Genomic DNA, 21,064 nt, shown 5'->3' with positions numbered 1-21,064 from the left:
TGAAGACTAGTCATCTTATAAGTGAGAAGAATAGAACTATGTTGGCCCAGGCCACACTTCTGTCAGAATACTGCCATTCCCTCCCTCCTGTAAACCATGTAGAAATTAATGCATCATCTTCAGGTATAACAAAGTGACTCGTCTAGGAAAATGCTTATATCATCTACCATCACCTGCTGCATTTCTCACTAGCCATGGCTGAGGGTATAATTTAAAGTCTTATCAGTCACAAAGCAGCATATGAAGTCACCCAAGCTAAACAAAGAGTAGACCACTCATTAACTATCTAGCTCAGACTCACCACACATGTCTACGTTTGGCATTCTCTACCTCTAGGATTCATGATTTATTTAGGTGTTACTTATTAAAGAGTTCTCTAAAGCAATGTATGTCCACTTTGGTTATTTTAGAGAACTTGTCGGAGTTCTGAAGGAGTATACCTTTGGAGCTAGGGGCAAGTTTTAGCCTTTGTTCTGTGCAGAGTTCAATTTAAGGCAAATCTGAAAAGTTTGGCTTTCAAACATGAACTGCATGTATTTGGGTTTGGACCAATGTCAAGAGTTTAAGGGCCACAGTTGTGGTTGCTACACTCTATTTAGGGTAAAGGAAGCCCTGGGCTTACACCAGCAGAGAATTCACTAGCTACACTGGTGTAAACCTTTTGACTTGGTAGCTTATTCCCACCAAAGGGCCGCAAGGTCACAGTGATGATCATCCCGCCCTACTGCGGGCAGGGTGACAGTCCCATATTTTCTCTGCCTGTATCTGCATAAGAACTACAGCAAACATGGCAGGGAAAATTACTACTGGCCCCCAAATGCAGGAAAAAAACACATGTTTGTGCCATTTCTTTTTAAAATCAAGAAATAAAACAAAGTCCTGCTTTGAGAGTTTGTTTCGTAAATTTAAAAACCTTTACATAGCATGTGCTTTCAACATGAGAAAGCTTTATTGCTGTGAAGGGAGCCATGACAGCCCCTTTCACAGCAGAAAAATCTCCACAAGCATGGCTCTTTAGATATGTTGGGAGGGAATACTGTCTGCCAGAGGAGAGGAGGGCATCCCTCCGTTTACCTGGCAGGATAGGGGTCCGCCCACCAACTGCTGAATAAGCTCCAAATCCTAGAACACCCAGAAATACATAACTGCACGTTTCATTCTCTTGAATGATCTTTGGTTGATCCGGTGGAAAGCCAATGAGTGAATGTCTCTGGATGGGGAAACGTGACTGTGCCAGTTTCTGTAGGTGCACGGAGCCTTTGCCACAGCAAGCTTCATGGATGGTGCACAGAACCTTGACTCTGATGCTGCCATTGACAGGAAGCGGGAGCAGAGGTTTGGGGGCAGGTTTGATATGATCCTCTTTACAAAAGCTAAGGCAATGTCCACCTGCCTGGTCCTGAAGTCTTTGGAGACGGTCAAAGAAGTTTTTTGGGAGTCTGTTGAAGACTATGTTACGGTAATTGAAATGTGCCAGGATAGGGCCGCTTGACAGTTCACCTGCGTGGTTAGTGTTGAGGATTTTTCGAAGGATATAAAATTGTATACTTAAACCTTTTGCCAATGTGTTGCCCTGTGGAATGAAAGATAGGTCAGCATCAAAAGGAATCCCAAGGTTCCTTATTTTTTGCTGTGTGGAGGGTGGGTATGAAGGTTGAAGGGCCAGTTGAAAGGTATTTCATTGGGTTCAGTGACTTCAGTTACTGGGGCCTCAGGCTTGGCACCAGTTACAAACAGGAAGCTCTTCTTCATCTAGTGGAGTACATGCTCTCTGGCCCATAAAACAGAAGTGACTTCTGAGTCATTAGCGTACATTTCTAAGATCAGTTGGTACTGTGAGCTGAGCCAAGGAGATAACAGAAATGCTAAAAAAAAAAGGCAAAAGAGGGATGAACCTTTAGGAATATCACCAGGCACTGGGAAAGTGGATGAATCAAATGGTCACATCCTGATTTTCGTTGAGTTTAGCACCCACTGCAACATGGGCCAGGAAATACCTACCCAATGATACAGCTCTGAAGCAATAGTGCTGGATCTGCAGGGTCATTGGTGGCAGGCAGTAGAAGGGCAAGGAGCATACTGGCAGTTTTGTTTCCTGATCCTACGACAGGAGAAGTACTTCACTCATCTTAGCCAGTGTGGTTTATGTGCCCCTTGCCTTGCAAAATCCTACCTGCTTGTTGTGGAGGAGGTGGTTTAGTTCAAAGTAGTCTTGAAGTTCTTTCATCCCTACCTTGCCAAGATTTTGCTGATGAACAGGCAACTGGAGAAAGGCATTTAGTTGGCCAGGATTCTTCCATCAGAAGATGTTTATTTCACAAGGAAGGTCAAGATGGTGTGTTTCGGGTGGACAACGTGTTTAAGGCATGCAGGGGAGAATGGGTCTGTAGGAAATGTAGATGATTTTTTTCTAGCCAGTTTCAGAAGCTCATTTCCATCTGTGTGAAGAAGGGTTATCGAGGTAGAGGGGATATGGGGATCAGGGACCAAAATGTATTCCCTGCACGTTCTCCTGCATAACTGCAGGTTGGTCACAAAGCAAAGCTGTGAGATTGTTGACATGACTATCTCCAGCAAGCTCAACCCCCTATTCCTCACTGAAACACAGTTTGGTGAATCACTGCAACCAACTCTAGACTTCCTCCTGCCACTATAGTACTCTTTCAGCCACCCTGACAGGCAACAGAAAACCAGAGAGAGTAGGGTAGAAATTACACACAAAGACTTTTCTCGAAGATAAAAACGACCAATTTACATCATTTCAATATCTTTCAGCGAAAATAACAAATTAGGAAATTCCCACTATAGTACATGTCATCTATTGGAAGTCAGAATATCTGTGGAACAACATTTTGAATCCCTGAGTGATAACTATCTTCTTAAGAAACAATAACTTTTTTGAAGACTTTAACATATATTGGGAGAGTTCTAAAAAAACCTGGCTCTTTGCAGTTTTGCTTTCATATTAAATATTAGCTACACACAAGTTTATAATACTCACAGTCACTCTAAACATGCCATTCTAAACCTCACAACTGCCGTTCAGGGGAACCATAAAATCGAGACACTAATCCCTGTTGATTGGCCAGACCACTTCCGTATCGCCTTCCCTCTTCTTTCCTCCAAAACCTTTACTTCAGGCCAACCAGAGAGACCCAAACAGTGGATCTGAACAATATTGTTCCTGTCATCCTGGCAGAAAATATGGTCTCCAGTCTAGGTACCATCCCACCAGACTAACAGACTTATTTAAACTTTTGGAGGATGGGATACTCCCATCACAAATGTGGAGGATGTCCTGATCACCATATTACAAGTGAGCTCTAGTTTATGATACTTGTATTACAGAGGCCTTGACATCTGCCACTTTCCAATGGAGTATCTAATCTTCCAAAATCTAAATAATGCTGGAAGTAGTAAATATGCTTGCAAACTAGTACTAGGCTAGGTTTGAAAGGTTGGTGGGGATGGAGTGGTCCTTGGTGTGCCCCGCTAGTTTGGAGATTTCAAGGTTATAACAGGGAACAATTATTCACCACTATAGATTATCAACCCTGTAACGTAGCACTGGATGTTCATCTTGAAACTGATCACATTCAGAAAACTCCACCTCTTCCTAAAATCAATAATGGATGTGTATTGACCAAAATAACTGGAATGCATAGAGTGCAGTTATAAGATTGTCTAAGAAGCAGATCTCTGTATATACAAGGATGTGATAGTGAGTTTCAGTGATGAGGTTCTGGATGTCAGTATTATGTGCTGAGGAATGCTGAAGGTTAATCAGAGCTATCTTGAATTACTTTAATCTTAATTCATATAGCATCTTAAGTATGTGTTGTGCAGGTGCCATTTTTAGAAGGTTATTTTAATGTTAGACGGGGCATTTATTGGTATTGTGGTGTACATTTGGAAAGACTAGAGATTCTTAGTGACAGAGATTCACTAGTAACTTTGGGATGTAAGTATGTTATGTAGTATGAGTGACCTACCTTCAATCTGTTTTTTTTGCCTATGTAGAGTCACTTTGGGTTGGTAGGGCATACAAATATACATCAAACTATCTTATACCACAGGAGATAAATTGCACTACTGAAATGTATGTGAACTATTGCATTTTATTGGGATATGCAAAAAGAACCTTACCAGCACCACAACTTAATGACTCAAGGAATGTATACTTACTTTTCTCCTCCATTCCTTTGGAATTCCTGTGGGCAACCTTGCCACTGCTTTAAGGGCATCATACCACTATAAAAATTAAAACATAAAAATAAAATCAATAATTTATATTCAAAACATAATATGTAGCTTGTGCTTCGACATCCACGGTGGGTTGAAATGATCTGCAATAGGTTTTTGTATTAGTGGTTACATGGTTTTTAAGTCCAACATTTCAATAAACAGATTATGCAGAGAACACCATATACTATTCAGACGGATTGTGGCAATAGAAATAAAAAACCTTCGCCTATTTAAAATGCCATTTATAAGTTTTAAAAAAACATACAAACTAGTTTGTATCCATAGAAAAGCAGTTCTTTTGATGCATTACCTCGTTAATATCAGCCAAACTGCCATATGTAACTAAACTAAAAACAGTTAAATAGCTTGGTAAAATAGTATTTACTCATCCATGTTCATGACAGCAAAGTAAGCAAAATATGATGAAATACAATGTAGCCCATACAGATTACCTCTAGCTGAGATTGAGTCAAGAATTCCATAAATTACATTTTGTTATTTGCACCATAGATATGCAACACTTTGCCAACAGTGAGATCTACATTAGCTGCAATAAACATATCATAGATGAATACACATGTCTCAATCAGTCATTTCTGACAATTGCTTTACCCAAAAAATTCTAGACTTGATCACACTCCCATACCATATGCATGAAATTTGTTTTTACTTTTATTACATGTGAGACATATATTCCAGACCAACTTTTTAAGTATATGCTAAGGTTTCTCGGTCAGGTAACTCTTATGTGGTTAATTATAGAAATTATACTGGAAGTTGGCATTTCTTGGCACCTGTTTGGCTCAACCCAATAAAAAGATTTCACTTCCCATCCAAAACAAGCCCCCCCCCGCCCCACATCCTAAATGTCATTGACCATTTGTTTCTTTAAAGGTTCGACTGCTGTTTGTTTCTATAGCCATTGACTTGTACAACAGCAAATTGGCCTTCTTCCCACAGCCTATAATCATCAGGATGCAGGGTGGTCATTTCTTCTTCAGGTTCAACATGAACAGGCCTGCCACAAAGTCTCCAGCTGTCTGCACTAACTGTCCATATAGCATAAACTCCTCAAAGGGAGTAGGACAATCTTGAAGAACCTCTAAAACTGTGCACATTTCCAGGATCAATACAACTCTCCTACTGATGTGTGACAGGACTGACTGCATAGTAAGAGGGGCCAGCCAAAACTTTGTAGGCACCATCTTCCTGCAAAGCTTAGGCATCAAAATGGGTTTTGTGGCTCATACATACAATAATAACACTAATCCCTAAAATGGGACACAGAGACTCACGCTATTCCTCAAGTCTGGGGATAACTGTCATGAATTAGATCCTCATGTGGAAGGGAAGGTGGGTACACAGAATTTTGTAGTACTGCACAGACGTAGGTTCTAGCTTCCCTCCAGCATATGATCTATCTGTGGTATGGGCAAGTGATCATTGCTACGGGATAAGTGACGAATTAACCAAGCTAGCTTGGCCCAATTTATCACTTTTTCTATGTTGCCAGCAATATATTCCTTGTAGTTACTTTGCCCAACCATACTTAATGCTTCCATATATTTTGTTTTTGCCTCCATCATCATAATCCCGGCAATAGGTCATCATAAAACTGTTTTATCAGGCCTTGGATTGCATCTCAAGGCATTGCAACATTCTGTTTAGGGTCCTACATACACTGTCCCCATGGAAATCCACCTTGGAACTATATTGCGGACAACTCTCCTTCAATGCCTGAGTCTCCTCCTGACCCCATAGTTTACTGAAAATGATTTGAGATCACATACCCAAGGACACACAGGAATGGCAGATATGGTAGCGTGGAAAGTAGCCATCTGGGTTTCTTCACAGAGTAATACGTAATGCATAACAAAAGATTCACCAAAGACTAAGATTCAACCAGAATCATGCCTAATACAGTGCACATATAATGCACCAGAGAGCAGGAGTAGTCTCTTAGTATAGGGTTTTGTGCATCCTAAACATGTGGCAGGTGGTAATTTCTCAAATCCTCCCTCAGAAATCTGGGTGTGTGACAGCACGCTAAGAATGTAACGTGATCTTTCCATAAACTGGCCAATAACACAATTAAAAACTCACCAACATTACAGCAGCACATCAGAACCAGAAGAATACTTTGTGATATCCACATTAGAATAGCATTTATTTACCAAGCAGATATGATGGAACATCAATCTGCCAGATATCTCCACATCCCTCCTCTGAGTCTGCTTTAAAGTCAAGTCATTTGTTGCCAGATCCCCACTCGCCAAATCTGTAACCGATGTCAGGACCACCCAGACATACAAAGAATAGGCAGAAAGAAATACTTGCCCTCCTACTCTTCCTGCCGAGCAAGTGGAGTGCTCCTCACCCAAGCGGATCTCCTGGAGAATGCCAACTGGACAGAGTATCTTTTAATTCAAGAAAACTTGATGTCTTTTCCCATGACCCTGCTGATCCTTGACATGAGCCTGTATGACTTTTTTTCAGTCCTCATCTTGCACTCATGACATAGCCAGTCCAGTCTTTATTTCACCTCATACCTCTTCATCCATCAGTATACTCTCCCTGACCCCCATATTGCACTCTAATAGGTTAATTTTCATCCCTGCTTTCCTTTCTCCCCTTGTCAGTGTATTTCCATCCTTTTCTTCCTCGTTATTTCCTCCTTTGTTCATTTGCTATTTCTTATTCTGAGTTAAAGTCTGAGATTTTAAAATAAGTCCTAGTCCCCCAAACAAAAAAAAGAGTGCAGGTGTGCTCCACCTGCAACCAGTGGCTCAAGTTAGGCACAGACTACATGCAAAAATAAGCTACAGCACCACTATTGTCAGTATAACTCTGTTAAAAAAAGAACATAGTAAACGAGTGCAGCATAATCACATGCCCAACTAAAGAGGGTGGGGTAGTGCAGATATTGCTGATCCTTCTGCTGCCATCTCACTCATCTCCTAAACTTCAGCTGCCATTCTAAGAAGGTGCTGCGTACAACGTACATGAATAACCCCACCCAGGTGCATTGGATTTTGGGGTCTATGGCCTCACTCTGCAACGTGCACTCCAAAGAGTTATTCCTTTTGTCTTGGGATATAGAACTAGTGTCAACAACATTCTTGGTTTTTGAGGCAATATGTGATATTCCACTCATCTGCATCTGGGTTCCTATCCAACCACGTTGTTCTTCTCCATTCACTGGCTACCAGAAGAGCTCCTGCACTTTGCACGCAGAGCTAATGAATAAAACTACAAAGTAGTTTATTTTTAAATTATTAAATGACATATATATAACAAGTATATGGATAACTGTCTTGAACTTAACAGAAATAATGAAGCAAATTAACAAGTGGATCAAGTAGAAGATATTAATGACTGTACACCACTTTGTTTAATCCCATGTTGCCACCAAATTCAGACCGCAAGGTGTATTCAAAGTGTTGTAGGATTACATTTAGTCTCCATTTTAGCTTTCCTTTTTAACTTCGCATCTTTTTCTGATGGTGGTATGAATATGTTTTCCCCTAATACGAGAAAGTGCCACATACACACTTATTACTAATTAGACATTGCCTGTAGAGTGCACAATTTGTTCCAGGGTCACATATATTAGAAGGTGATGCTCTTGTTTTATTTTTGTGCTCATAGGCGACAACTCTTTCTTTCCAGACTAACTAAAGATGTTGTTCTGCGCCTTTGGCACAGTACGACAAGGTTGCTGTTTTATTATTTAAACAGCATCCATGCTGAAGTTGGTGAGAGGCACTTCACACCAGCGTTATCATGGAAGCGTCTGTGAGCTGGGACTGAGACACAGCTCTGCATGCCCCAACCTTTATCATGACAAGGAAGATAGCTGTGCAAGAGAAGTGACAAGGCCTGCACACTCAGACAGGGTGCATCTGTTAATGCACTGAGGCAGTCTTCCTGAAACAGTATACCAAGGTATGGGGTTAGATCATTCCAAAAGTGCTGGCAGAATGGTACTCCCAATATGCTCTCACTAATATAGAGATATTAGTGATAGATAGGAGTAACATTTGGAACAATTAACATGGTTGAATTGTCTGTTTTTTCACAATTCTGATGATGGTTCAAACAATATGTTTCATCTGCCTAACAATCGCAACTCATGTTGTATTTACAAGGATAAGATTTTTCAATAAACACTTGAAAATGTATCCTCGTATCTTTTCTTGGGCATGCAAAAGTGACAAACTAAAAGGTTTGATCTATTTCCACGGGATCCTTGGGAATCAGAGTGGTCAAGTGCGAGGTTACTGACAACATCCATAACTCTGGAAGTTTAGGGGTTTAGATGCGGTACTGTAAGCTAGCCGAACCAACGTTTACTGATGATGTGAGTAGACTCAGTGTCTGTATTGTGAAGTTTTGTTGATGATTTAATACACAGATCTACTAAATTCAGAGGAACTGTATAACAAAAGATGATGGCTAAATATGTGATGCCTTTCCTGTCTGCACAATAAAAGAAGTATGGCATGCATTCATTTCAGACTAGAAGGGACTGTTTTCTGTTTTTTACAGCTTTACTTTCTATGGAAGAAATTAGATTATCTGGCTAATTGTTACATTTCGTGAAATGACCTCTACCATTTCTAAAAGCTTTCAATCAATGTAAAAGGTATTTTATAAAGGTGCCTCAATTATTAAACTGCATTACTTTCTTTGGTTTATACACACAGATTAGAAAAGAGCAAATAGTACAATAAATCCAGTTTATTCTTCCCAACCTTAACAAATTTGGTATACCTGAAGATTATTTACTATAGCTAGAAGCCTTATGCATATTATTTGCAATATATCAAGGTTTCCAGCATGATAATGGTGGATCAATATAGAAGAACTTTATAAGGATGGAGCACAGGACCAGAAAACAATTAAGAAGGTATTGTATAAATTACTTCTTTGTAAATTATGAATATAAAGAGAAAATATTGTTTTCAAATTCTATAAAATAACACTTTTTCCCCCAAAAATGTATCTCTTGGAGTTGGAGCTTCTCTGAAAACATAGAAGTCATTTCATGAATGGCAACAAAGAGTCAGATAAATGACTTTTCTTCTTAAAGAGAAATATATCAAAAGTGAAGCAGAAAGAATTAAAAAGGTTCTTCTAAAAATTTACATTTCTTTTTTCCCATACTAAAAGATATTGATAATTCTCCAACGATAAAAGTTTCATTTTGGGCTTTAACATGACTACTCCTTTCTAATTGATAATGTGCCTCATAGATCGGGCAAGATACTAAAATCATTCGCCCTGTCTTCTTGGATGTTGATGTTGCAAAACATTCAACCTGGTATTAATTACGGTAGTTTCTGTGAGTTGTCATGAGCAGAACAAGATTACGTAATGTTCAAATCTAGCTGGTTATAAATCTCTATTCCTGCAGAGTTGCCTAGATCTGTCTTGAGTGTCTGACATCAGAACCCTTTTACCATGAAAGAGGTATACAATGTTTGCACCATATGCACTATTTCTGGTCTTTCTGCACCTGGATAGCTGATGTGGGCTTTACAAGAAAATTCAAATATGCCGCCTTTATTCCATCATCAGCATGTTCATCTATTGCTAGCCTTTTCCAATGATATTTAATGTCAAGCAAAGTTTGAACTTCACCAATAAAGTCGAGAAACTTAGCAGTTCCAAAGACAGACCAAGCTTGCAGAATTCAGTCCAGCCAAAGTTCAGGGTACCCAGTCCAAAAACATCTTCTTGGCCATATGCAATGTTTGTACATGCGTGTATGTATTTGTCATTTGTATAGTGGGACCCTACCCAAAAGGTAGATGAGTGCTGTAATGGCTCAAAAGCAGAGATACAATCAACGTGTGATTGAAACGTAGCTGGTTTTTGGGAGCAGAGGTGTACTGTTGCTGCTTTGTGCTGCAGTGTTCTTTAAAGAGGTGTGTCTTCATGTCTTAGCTAAGCTGGAGCAGGGTTGGAGCTGTCCTCGTCAAACAGGGAGGTTGTTCCGGATCCTGGGTACACTTATGGAAAAGACCTGTATCCTTGTGTTTTTTTCTTTTTTACACTTAATCATCCATCTTATGTGTCCTTGCTGCAGGTGTGCAAAAACCACCAGAGACCAGGAGCTTGTCAGCCAGAAGGGCAAGAGTGGTGGGTGCGATGACTTTGTAAATGAAGCAGCTGGTTTTGAAGATAGTGCAGGCTGTCAAATGGAGTCACTTGAGGTGATCATATTTCTTCAGGCCCCAGGTGAGAGATGATGCCGAGTATAGGATGCCTGCTAGAGGGATACCAAATTGTGTCAAAAGTCAAAAAAACTCCTTGGTCATAAGCAATGGTGTCAACCATTACAACACACATTACAATCACTAAACCCTGTGTTATGGCCTTTGATTTACATTTACGTATCACTGACATCAGTGAATGATTTAGGGAGGGTAAACGTTTATTTTTTAGGAAAAAAGAGCATCAAGTCAAAAAAATGGTATTGTCTACTTAAGCGAATACAGGAATGTAGTGTGTTTGCTAAGGTATAAATTTTCCCTCAAAAAGTTTCAGAAGTTTTAAGCATCTTAATAAAACTGTAAATGCTTTGGCCACTCGAATCCTGCAGGATGGCTGTGTGTTACGATTCACTAAGTGGCTTGGACAGATTAGCACTGCTCTGCTGAAATCTGGTAGAATTCATCTGTTTCTAATAGGGTCATAAATATGACACCCTAAAAAAATCAACAAAGGCGTGGATTTTAATGTACCTCATTGGCTAGTGTATTTCCAGATGTATTGCCGTGTCTGGTAGGATAACATTGGAAATAGCTGCCACTTATCCCTGCAGAGGGTCAAACAGGCAATTCATCTCTATATCAAGGGGAGGAGAGGGTTTTCTCTAAAAGGGCCTCCAGTCAGCACATTTCTGCACACCTGGACTATTGGATATCCCCAAACCATAGGCTTCATCAAAGTACCTGGAGAAAATACAGTGTTTGAATTGTCAGATCTGGAAGACAGGGCAGAAATGTACACCGACTGTGCACCACTGCCATCCAGTAACTGAAGTTAGTAACTACGAAGTCCTTCTCGCCTCTAGGAAAGTAGTGAAACATTCATGTTCTCAAAAAACAGGCAACTAAGAGATGTCGAACAAATTACATTTAGGTCTATGTGGTCTGTGACCGATTTGTGAATAGAAGGATGATGGAAAGAGTGCATGCAATCTTTAGAGAAGGGGACTGTTGCTGATCAGCACATAAAACAAGGAAGCTTCTCTACACAGTAAGGCAGAGACATACATAAAGCTTGCAGAGTCATTTAAAATATTAAAAGGCCGGGGTGTCAGTACATTGCACTTGGTGGATCCACAGACTGACATCCCAACTTAACTGAGGGGCTTTAGTCCCAACACGCTTCTAAACGGAGATTTAAATATATTCTCCCAATCTCACCCATACTCCAATTGTTAAAATTCGATAAAGGGACAGCTATAAACCATGTGCATATACATTAAGATTAACGTATACAACTCTCCCAAGAGAATTAAAATTGCATGAGTACAAAACATTGCTTACACAATAAAGGGCAACACAGTGTCTGTTGGAGATCTAAGAAACAAACCTTACATTATAGAAAACAGAGTGATCTATGAAGACAAACAGTTAACTATTTTCAAGTATATTCAAACAAAATTAGCTAGTTGTAAGTCAATGCTGCGTGAGACGTTCACAATTTCAAAGATCACACCAGTGATCTTCATGCTGAATTCATTTTTTTTTTTAATGGCCTTAGAATTGGGGATGCCTTCATGTGATAACCCCAAACCTTATGAATCTGTCCTTAATTGTCCTGCATGACCCCTCCTTCCCCTTCTCACTGCTGTGCTTGAAACTGCCAGGGAACCTTAAAACCTTAGCTTTCATTACAGCAACATTGGTTGCCTTTAGGTGCTTTCCTGCTTGTAGCCCGACAGCCACCAAGACTGGGCGAATTGCCGCCTAATGCAGGTAGTGTGCTCTAGCCTCGATCCGCGGGTACGCCTCACAGCATCTTCTGAAAAAGAACTGATCCGGAATAATAATTACATCACTAAGATATACTCCCAGAAGTTGAAAATAATGGTTACCTGCTGAAATCCATGTTGGCCTACAGATGGTTCGAGAGTGAATTTCAGTTTTGTATCAACTCCTAAAAGAGAAAAATCACATCATTAAATTGAAAAAGTATGCATTTAATTTTAATAAGACTGTACATAAAGGCATATATTTAGACAAAGTAATCTCCAAGTGTGTAATCGGTAAGAGTTTCTGTGGAAGCAGTCATTATCCGGAAGTGATCTCAGAATCCGGAAGTCGGCGGTGCTGAAAGCAGAGCCAGATCTTCCACGTTTGGTAAAGACCCCCAAAACACTCCTATTTGAAAAATATCCCAAGAATAAAGATAGAAATAAAGAGTGGATTAGCAGGCATGGCCTATTATAACCCTGAACTCAATGGCTTGCTGTGAAGTTCAAAATATTTGTGTTGTCAAAGAAAATTATAGTTCTTGCAAAAATACACGTGACTGTAAATTCACACAAGAACACCTCACCTGTATTTGCACATGCAAACTATTTTTCTGTGACGATTTTCCATTTACTCTGCATATCCATTAGCCCTAATGTATACTTTTACATGAAAAGAGTGAAAAACATATTTTAAGAACGGTTGCAGTCATTTACACTGAACTTATTGCATAGGATTTTTTTCTTATGCACACATTTGGAAACTACTTTACATGTATTTAGAACTCATATTCATTTTCAGACACACGCAACCGAAGAGAATGATGCTTACATCGATATCGGTTAAAAATAAAGTGAGGAATTAAAACTGCACCTCCAATTTGCTTGCACTGCCTATATGTATAATGTAGACCACACACACACACACACACACACACACACAGTGGCTTAAGTCAAACATATACCACGTGCGACCCATACACTTATAATCACGGCCGGCTCTATGGCGGTGCACCTGAGGCTGCCACACAGGGTGCCGACTTCAGGGAGGGTCAGAGCCATGCCTATAGTGGGTTTGAAGCACCTGCTGCCACGTTCCTTGCCTTCAGCAATTTCCAAGCAACAATAGAAAAAAAAGCCAAGATAGCACCTGTGATTAATATTCTTCATGGAGAGAGAGCAGAGTTTTGGCTAGTTGAGGTTTTGACCCCACTATAAAGTAGCGCAGAGGGTTAACATACCTGCTGCAAAGAACGTATACCATGCAGGCCATAAAGTGCATATAATGTAAATAGGTCAGTGGGTTATTGCTTCTGAAAGACATTCTCTTTTTTCTTTCATTTATAAGTTACAATCCAAATACAGAACAGTGAGCTGTTAACTTTCAAAGAACTGCATGCACACTGCAAAGTATATAGAGCATAGATTAATGTTGCAAAAAGGGTCAATTTGGGTAGAAATAAATTCGCAATAAAGAGAACCCCTAACTATGGTGTTCCGTTTGAAATTCTAAGTTTGTGCTTCTCTAGACCAAGTACTCTTAAACTATGCTGCTTACCAGTATGGATGACTAGTCACACCAACACCTTGCAGTCCTTTGGCTTATGTCACATTTCACAAACGTATGATTGATTGTCTCGGTGTAATGTGTATGTGTGCGATGCAAAGTGCTCTGACACCCTACACTGGTATGAGTGGCGCTATAGAACTAATTAAATGCATCTGAGAGAGAGTGGTTAGGGAGATTTGAGGGGCACTGTTAAAGGGTGGTTGTGAGGAATCAGTGGTGGTCATTGGGGGGGGGGGCTCCAACAAACATTGTTGCACGGGGTGCCACCAGCACTAAAGCCGGCTCTGCTTATAATCAAACAAAGCATTGGCTTGTATTCACGTCTTATCTATTACATTAATAAGATATACCTTACACAGCTTGCTCAAGCTATATTCATATAACAAAGTGTAAGTTCAAACTTCTAAAATGCCCACCTCCCACATTGTAGTTTTAAATAATTATCATTAACATATTTTGAGATGAAAAGTAACATAATAAATGAATCGGAGGCATTAAGTCGACTACTCAGTGTTCAATAATATAGTGGAAAAAACCCAAAGAGAATGTGGAAGAGTATGGTATGAGACAGAATGCAACACGAGTATTCAATGCAACGAGAGAACAATAGCTCAAGATTTCAGACACTAGTAAACGATTAACAAATAAAAAACCTGCATGAAAACATCAATTAAAAAGTAATTGGAATCTCAGAGGGGCCATTGTTTTCTGAGATCACGTGTTTAATTCCATTTCGCCGCGTGTGTGAGGATATTCTGCATCGCATCTGCAGTAAGCAGGGAGCTGTCCACGAGGCTGGTGCTGAACGAGCCCCGGGCGCAAAAGGAGCACATTTCAGATACAATGCATTTAATTTACATTATAGGCTTCCCACATGTTTTCGTGTGGCCTCTAATAGTGGTTTCTTCTCTCAGAGGTGAGCCTCTAATGTTTCTTCTCTCAGAAGTTAGCCCACAAAAGCTGCTTACAGAATGCTGATCCACGCCTCCACCCGGAAGCCAGTCTGCGCTCACCAAAGGCTCGACAAATACACGCCGCGGACCACTGCCGCGTACGTCACCATTTTGTTTAACACACACAAACCTACATGCACGCACATACACGCACACCATGTGTGATGGACATCCTTAATCTATCCTATTGAAAGAGACTTGTCTAATGTCTACCTCCCACCACGTTTTAAGCGTGGGCAATCTCCTTCCACTCAGGTCTAAAAGTTGGAGAGCTTAACCTCAGCACGAGGCAGCTTGCTGGGGAATTCCACTACAGCGCATATCTGAAATATATGGAGCAATATGTCCCTGGAAAGAGTGACGTTGTAGACGTCTACCTGCGCACTGGTGACTGTCTGAAGCCTGGAGAGGCCTTTCTACAATGGCCCGTATGATGGGCAGATATAGTGCTACACAGTGGGCGCTCTGAGCGCTTTACCTCTGCACCTGGTGCAGCTCTACTTAAACCTGGTCACAGACGTGAAAGTTAAGAGACCGAACTCAGCACAGATCTGAAGGTTGGGGCTATCTGCCTATCTCTACTTCAGCGCGGGTTTCAGGGTCGGACAGGTCTGCCCCACCAGAGGTCTGGCAGTTGGGCAGACCTGCCTCAGCGCACGCTCCAGTCTGAGGGCTCTGGCCTTGCAAGGGTCTGCGCTACCTCGGTCCGTTTTCAGACGCACGGCGCCATTTTACCTCCTCCCCCCACACACACACAAATCCTTACCGCGACCTGCGCATTACCGCGACCCGCACATTACCGCGAAGCTGCATCATTACCCAGAATTCCCATCGTTGTCTGTACAATAAAAGTGTCGGAAATAACGCCTCGCCTCATCTTCCACTAAAGCTCAGTCACAAGCTCCGGCCGTTGCGTGCACCCCGGCGGCCCTCACCTGGCTCAAGGGTGCAGAGCAGCCGCGGCGCCGTGCGGGAGATGCAGTTCCTCTTCTTCAGCACGGTGCTCAGGATGCTGCCCACGCCCGTGCTCTGCCTCTTCAGACATCTCCCCCCGCTGCGCCTCAGAGGCGCCCCCAGCCGCTCTTGCCTCATCGTGGTGGCAGTGGGTTGGGGCCTGAGATGGCCCGCTCACCAGCTGGCGGCCATTCCTCGCGGCGTCACCGGGTACCTTGGTAAAGGTGAGGCGTCACCAGCAGCGTGCAGGCCCCCCTCCCTCGATCTGCTGGCCCTGCCCCCGGGAAGGAGGCTGCAGCTGCGCCCGCTGCCCCTCACATCTGCAGTGCAGAGACAGTTACACGGAGAGGAAGCAGGGCGCCGCCCACAATTACAACATCACCGACATAAAGCATCTTGTCTCCACGCTACACGCCTCCTCCACCGGCACAGACAGCTGGCAGGGGGCGCCCATTTTCGCCTCCTAACACGTCATGCAGCATTCAACGAGCGCACAATTAGCAAGACCGCAGAGCTGCCTATTCTATGCCAACCTCACTCACGACAGATACGCAGAATATTTGGAGTAGTGCTTCCGTCACATGGCATGATTTTGTGGGTAACATTGCTCAGCACCCATTCGTCATTTGAGAGACACTGTATATAGTAAGGTTAATACTTTCATGCATGTATGACAGAATTAGGAAATTCATCAAGGTGCAACACTGCTCACACCTACATCTCAGACTGGACCACTGAATTCCAGGCGGAACACTGACCACACATTCCACTGTGCACTTCCCTCACTCCAAGGGACAAACTTTTGTATCTTCAGCAATGTCCAGACAGCCTCACGCGTGGGCACAGGATCCGAGGCGTCCCACCCACTCAATTCAAATCAATAAGCTTTATTCGATTGCTACATAAGACAATCATAAAAGCATATAGAAACACACAATACATAATTTGTAACATTAAAAATATCATACCAATATAAAAAACAACTCATTTCATAGCCTAAAAGAATATAAATATAATTTCAGTATAAATACATTATAGGATTAAAAGTGTGATTAAACTCACGTGTGCTGTATCCAAAGAAGAGGTTAAGTAAACAAACAGTTCCTGTGTCTCCAGACTTGCTTCAAATAAATTACTATTCTAAAAGTAGTGCACGCATTATCAAGCTGTTGTAATGCAAGTAAATCAGGTCGACATTGGCGGAGCCCAACATTTTTTAAAACTGGTACCAAATACAATTTCCTCAAGTGGATATAAAATTTACAAAATAACATTACATGGATCATAGATTGATTAGAGGTATTATCACAAGGGCAAGGAGGGAGATGTTGAGACCAATCGTTCTTTGTAGGCAAGGTAACTAGTCTATAAAATATTCCCAGCCTGAATCTAGTTAATAAAAATCTATCATAAACTCCGGGTACATAGATTAAATAGGGTTGAATGTTAAAAGTAGTTAAAACCATCTGGTTGTGAAGTACGGTAGGTTTTAAAATTTCAGGCGACACTCTGTTAGAATCCAACAGCAAAAGACCCTCTTTTCTCAGATTTTTCCTTGTTATTTGTCGAATAGATAGAAGGTTTGTAAAATACTCTAAGTGGCCAAGATCTTTTAGAGTGTTCCGGACATATTTTATCCATGGGATTTTCAATACCCCTTCCAATTTTAACACATCTAATAGAATATCCCTGTTTAACTTGGCCTCTTCTTTAGTCCATAGCCTATGCCAAAGAAGAGGAGGCTCTAGCTTTATTAAATCCGAAATGAAAGAGAGCCCCATCTCCGCATGGCATATATATGATGAAGTGCTATTCGGAACTGCTAAAATATATCTTAAAAAATAATTTTCTATGCGCTGGATTGCGAGCGAATCGGTAAACCCCCAGACTCCTGCCCCATATAAAACAGATGAGACACACTTTGCCTTGTAGATCTTGATAAGCTCCTCGGGTGGTCTCTTTCCCAGCTTTCTAGCAAAGGTAGTTAGGGCTGCTGTTGTGCGTAGGAGTACCAGCTTTTTTGCTAAGACTGCTTGTCCCCAGGTATCGTTGTGTGCAAAAAGAATTCCCAAGTATGGGAACTCTTTAGTTGCCCCAATCTTCTGCCCTGCAACAAACATGTCTTTGGGTTTCTTAATGCTAGGGCCACAACGCATAATGAATGTCTTAGAGGAGTTTACTCTCAAGCCAAGATTTTTCATAAAAAGAGAGAAGCTCTCTAACACTCTCTGAAGGCCAACCTGTGTGCGGGACATCAACACTGCGTCATCCGCATATAGAAGCGCTGGTATTGGACGTCCTCCCACTGAAAACAAACCCTCACCCACGCGAGAGCAGGATCCAGTTTGGAGCCAGTCACGATAATTAATTGCATACTCGATGCTCCTTATGCACACCAGAATGGCAGCACTTATGTGGCAGCATACAGTGCTTTGAATGGTCAGGTACAGAGAACCTGCAATGCCTTAATTTTAAAAGGAGAGTATTTGTATTTCTCAGTAGCCCACAAGTACTCTGGCAATGAGTACTTCTATAACTCCAGTTCAACCATTGGCAACATGCAATGTTAATCACAACACCAAGTAGCAGTTGCCTATCTGCTAATAAAGATATTGCCCAATCTGATGGCGTTACCTGCATTAGTTTGCTGCTTTTGCTTCCTAACATGTAGCTTTTAGTGACTTCGTTAACCCTGAAGTGTGCTTAAATAAATTCCCTATTTTAGCCGCGAAACAGCAACAACCAAAAAAGTAAATATTAAAGGTTCTAATATATTACTAAGTGGCCAACAAACCTTGCAAAACTGTGTCCAATACATGAAAAATGTGTCCATTTCGTTTGCACTGAACGGAGGCAGATTACTTATTACCAACCTCATTTAAACATTCCACCTGGTCATTTTATGTGCGACAAAATGTAGCTCTACATCCCCTGTTTTTGTATCATAGTGATATATGACATAGTCCAACTAGAAATCGGCATAGTCTTGCAGTGCACCTTTGTGTATAGCTCTATAGGTGCTAACTAGCTAAAGCCATGTGCAATCACAGCCTTTAGTACTATCTCCAAGAAGAGAACAAGCACCGACCAAGCCAGTAGGTCTCATCCTTCAATTGCATTATCGACCTTTTGTCTTTGCCAATTACTTTTGCTGGTGCTATTCTGCATTTTCAGCTCTTGGATCGTGGTTCAGCAGCTTAATCCTTTTCAGAGATCATCTTGGAGGTGGCTCCAATCCCTTTCTGGAAGATTTTCAACTGATTAATTGTGGTTCTGCAGCAATCCCAGACCAGGATTCCTTACGGAAGAGGGATCTTTCCTGCCATTGACAGTACCTGGTGTCCTTGTGGCTGGATTCCTGCTTGGGTATTGCACATCTTCTGTAGTCCTTGAGCAAGAATACCCTCAGAAGAGGTACTGTTGATATGAATAAAGGCCTCTATTTTCACCAGTGCCTCTCCCATTGACATCAGGGCACAAAGAGGAGAATTATGGCCCAGAGCTGCCACTGTATGACCGTTGTCATAATCCACAGCAGCGTACCCCATTTCCTGACTCATAACATCAACATGGTGCTCGATGCAGATGTGCTGATGTCATAAATCTGCTGAGGGATTCCCCAGGGGTGTCAGCAAAAATACTTCTTCAGTTCCTCTCCTGTGTCAAAGCACACTGCTTGAAGGCCCCCGCTGCACCAGTTGCTTCTCTGCACCCCGGGGCAAGACATGACCACAATGTCTCTGTAGTAATCAGGTCCACACAAGTAGAAGTGGTTCAAGAGGATTTATTCAAGTTGGTTACAAGATCAGAAATACAGCCCCACCAGGAGCAGCCAGTCAGGCGCTCAGCCCTTCTTCAACTGTGAGTTCCCACTCCCAACATTCCATCATGCATCATTCAGGCAGCATTCCACTGGCATAACATGAACCAGGATACTACAGTCTCCAATGCTTAGCTGGTAGTATGGAGAAAATTCACAGCTAACACAGATCTCAAACCTGTGGTTTACTTTGTTTCCTAATAATACACTCCCTTTGTTTCTTTTGAAACACGCCAGGCTTAGGAAATATGACTTCTCTCCCTGGATGTCAAAGTGCTTGATTGTCATGAGCGTGGCTCAACGAAGCTGTGGGGTTCTTGATCTGTCCGCTATGGATTCGCTTTATCACCACTTTAATGTTTAAATAGGCTCGATGATGCTTTTCTGTCTCCTAGGTATTTGTTTGAAGCCTCTTGCAGGACATCGAAGCCAATGTGTTCCTAGGCAGAACTCCATGCTTGATTACACATAATGTACACACTTCTGAGTAGGCTGTATAGTAACTTCTTAGATAAAGGTATGAAGGCAAATGTGACAGTTGCATACCTGAGCATCAGCGCCATTACCATCACACGTAAGGATAAGTGATCGGTATTACTGTCATGGCCATAGCTAACTCATCTATAACATCACATGGCGTGTCACTAGGACACGGATGATCAAATCCTATGCAGCTTAAGCGTTAACATTTTGTTTGCTTCCTTCTGCTTCTTTAAAAAATACCAATTTCATTATTATATTAAGATTTTTTTTTTTATTTTGTGACCATTTATTACATGACCGAATTGACTTTGAGGAACCTATGCTTGTTTTTACCAGCTTTATAGCTGCTTGTCTTTTAGTCTTCAGGCAATAACTTTGCTCCACAAGACACTTGGTTAGGAATATCATATGATTTGGTAGCTATGTCTGTTGGGCCGATCGTGTTTTTGGAGCCAGCTTTTACATTAATGTGGCTGTTTCAGTTTTAATGAAAAGTGCAGTAAAAAGTGTATTCATAGTTAAACAAAACCTACTATTTATATTTTGAGCGAACCCTTCCATACAGAATTCTAAATAGCTTAAAAACATTAAGGGCCTGATTACGAGTAGAGGTGCTATTTATCGCACCTTATAAATAACTATACCAGGGGGTACGTTATTTATCGGGAGCGATAAATAACACCTGTTGTGAGTTTGTGTGGAATAACATGCAGATTTTGGTGTTTAACGCACCAAATCCACATGGTACATTAAATACCATGTGACTTTCCCATGTTAAATTTCGCCAGGTTAGACCTGCTGAAATGTAACGACAGTTGAGGTATTGAACTCATCCGATATTTATCAGATGCATTAAATACAGCCAAACTCAATTTCGACTCATGCATAAACAGGGGATCCCACACATGTTGGAATTAACCAAGCAACCTGTGATCAGGACCAATTGATAACTGAATTCATTGACCTAAGCCATATTTTAATTAACTCTTACAAGTGACAACATTATTAAATATAAAAACGAAGTCACATTTTTGGCCTATTTTGAAGCCACA

The 21,064-nt window shown here is 41.3% G+C and overlaps 1 protein-coding gene across 4 annotated transcripts in view; it reads right to left on the bottom strand.

The window, feature by feature from the left end:
- The window catches only part of TBC1D30 (TBC1 domain family member 30), a 259,726-nt gene that overhangs the window by 86,221 nt on the left and 152,441 nt on the right, over positions 1-21,064 (bottom strand). For 2 of the 4 annotated variants that reach the window (XM_085653421.1, XM_085653420.1), the window contains exons 1-3: positions 15,691-16,033; positions 12,356-12,417; positions 4,186-4,251 (exon numbers count right to left, since the gene is read on the bottom strand). In XM_085653421.1, the coding sequence (XP_085509547.1) occupies positions 4,186-4,251; positions 12,356-12,417; positions 15,691-15,847 (285 nt within the window). In that variant the 5' untranslated portion in view covers positions 15,848-16,033. Of the gene's footprint in view, positions 1-4,185; positions 4,252-12,355; positions 12,418-15,690; positions 16,034-21,064 lie in introns of those variants that run through there. The other 2 variants (XM_085653419.1, XM_085653418.1) reach the window with 1 other exon arrangement.

This window comes from Triturus cristatus, chromosome 4_1, assembly GCF_964204655.1.
Source record: "Triturus cristatus chromosome 4_1, aTriCri1.1, whole genome shotgun sequence".
Classification (NCBI taxonomy): domain Eukaryota; kingdom Metazoa; phylum Chordata; class Amphibia; order Caudata; family Salamandridae; genus Triturus; species Triturus cristatus.
Note: the sequence above shows the minus strand (reverse complement) of the source record. Positions and strands in the feature narration are given on the sequence as shown.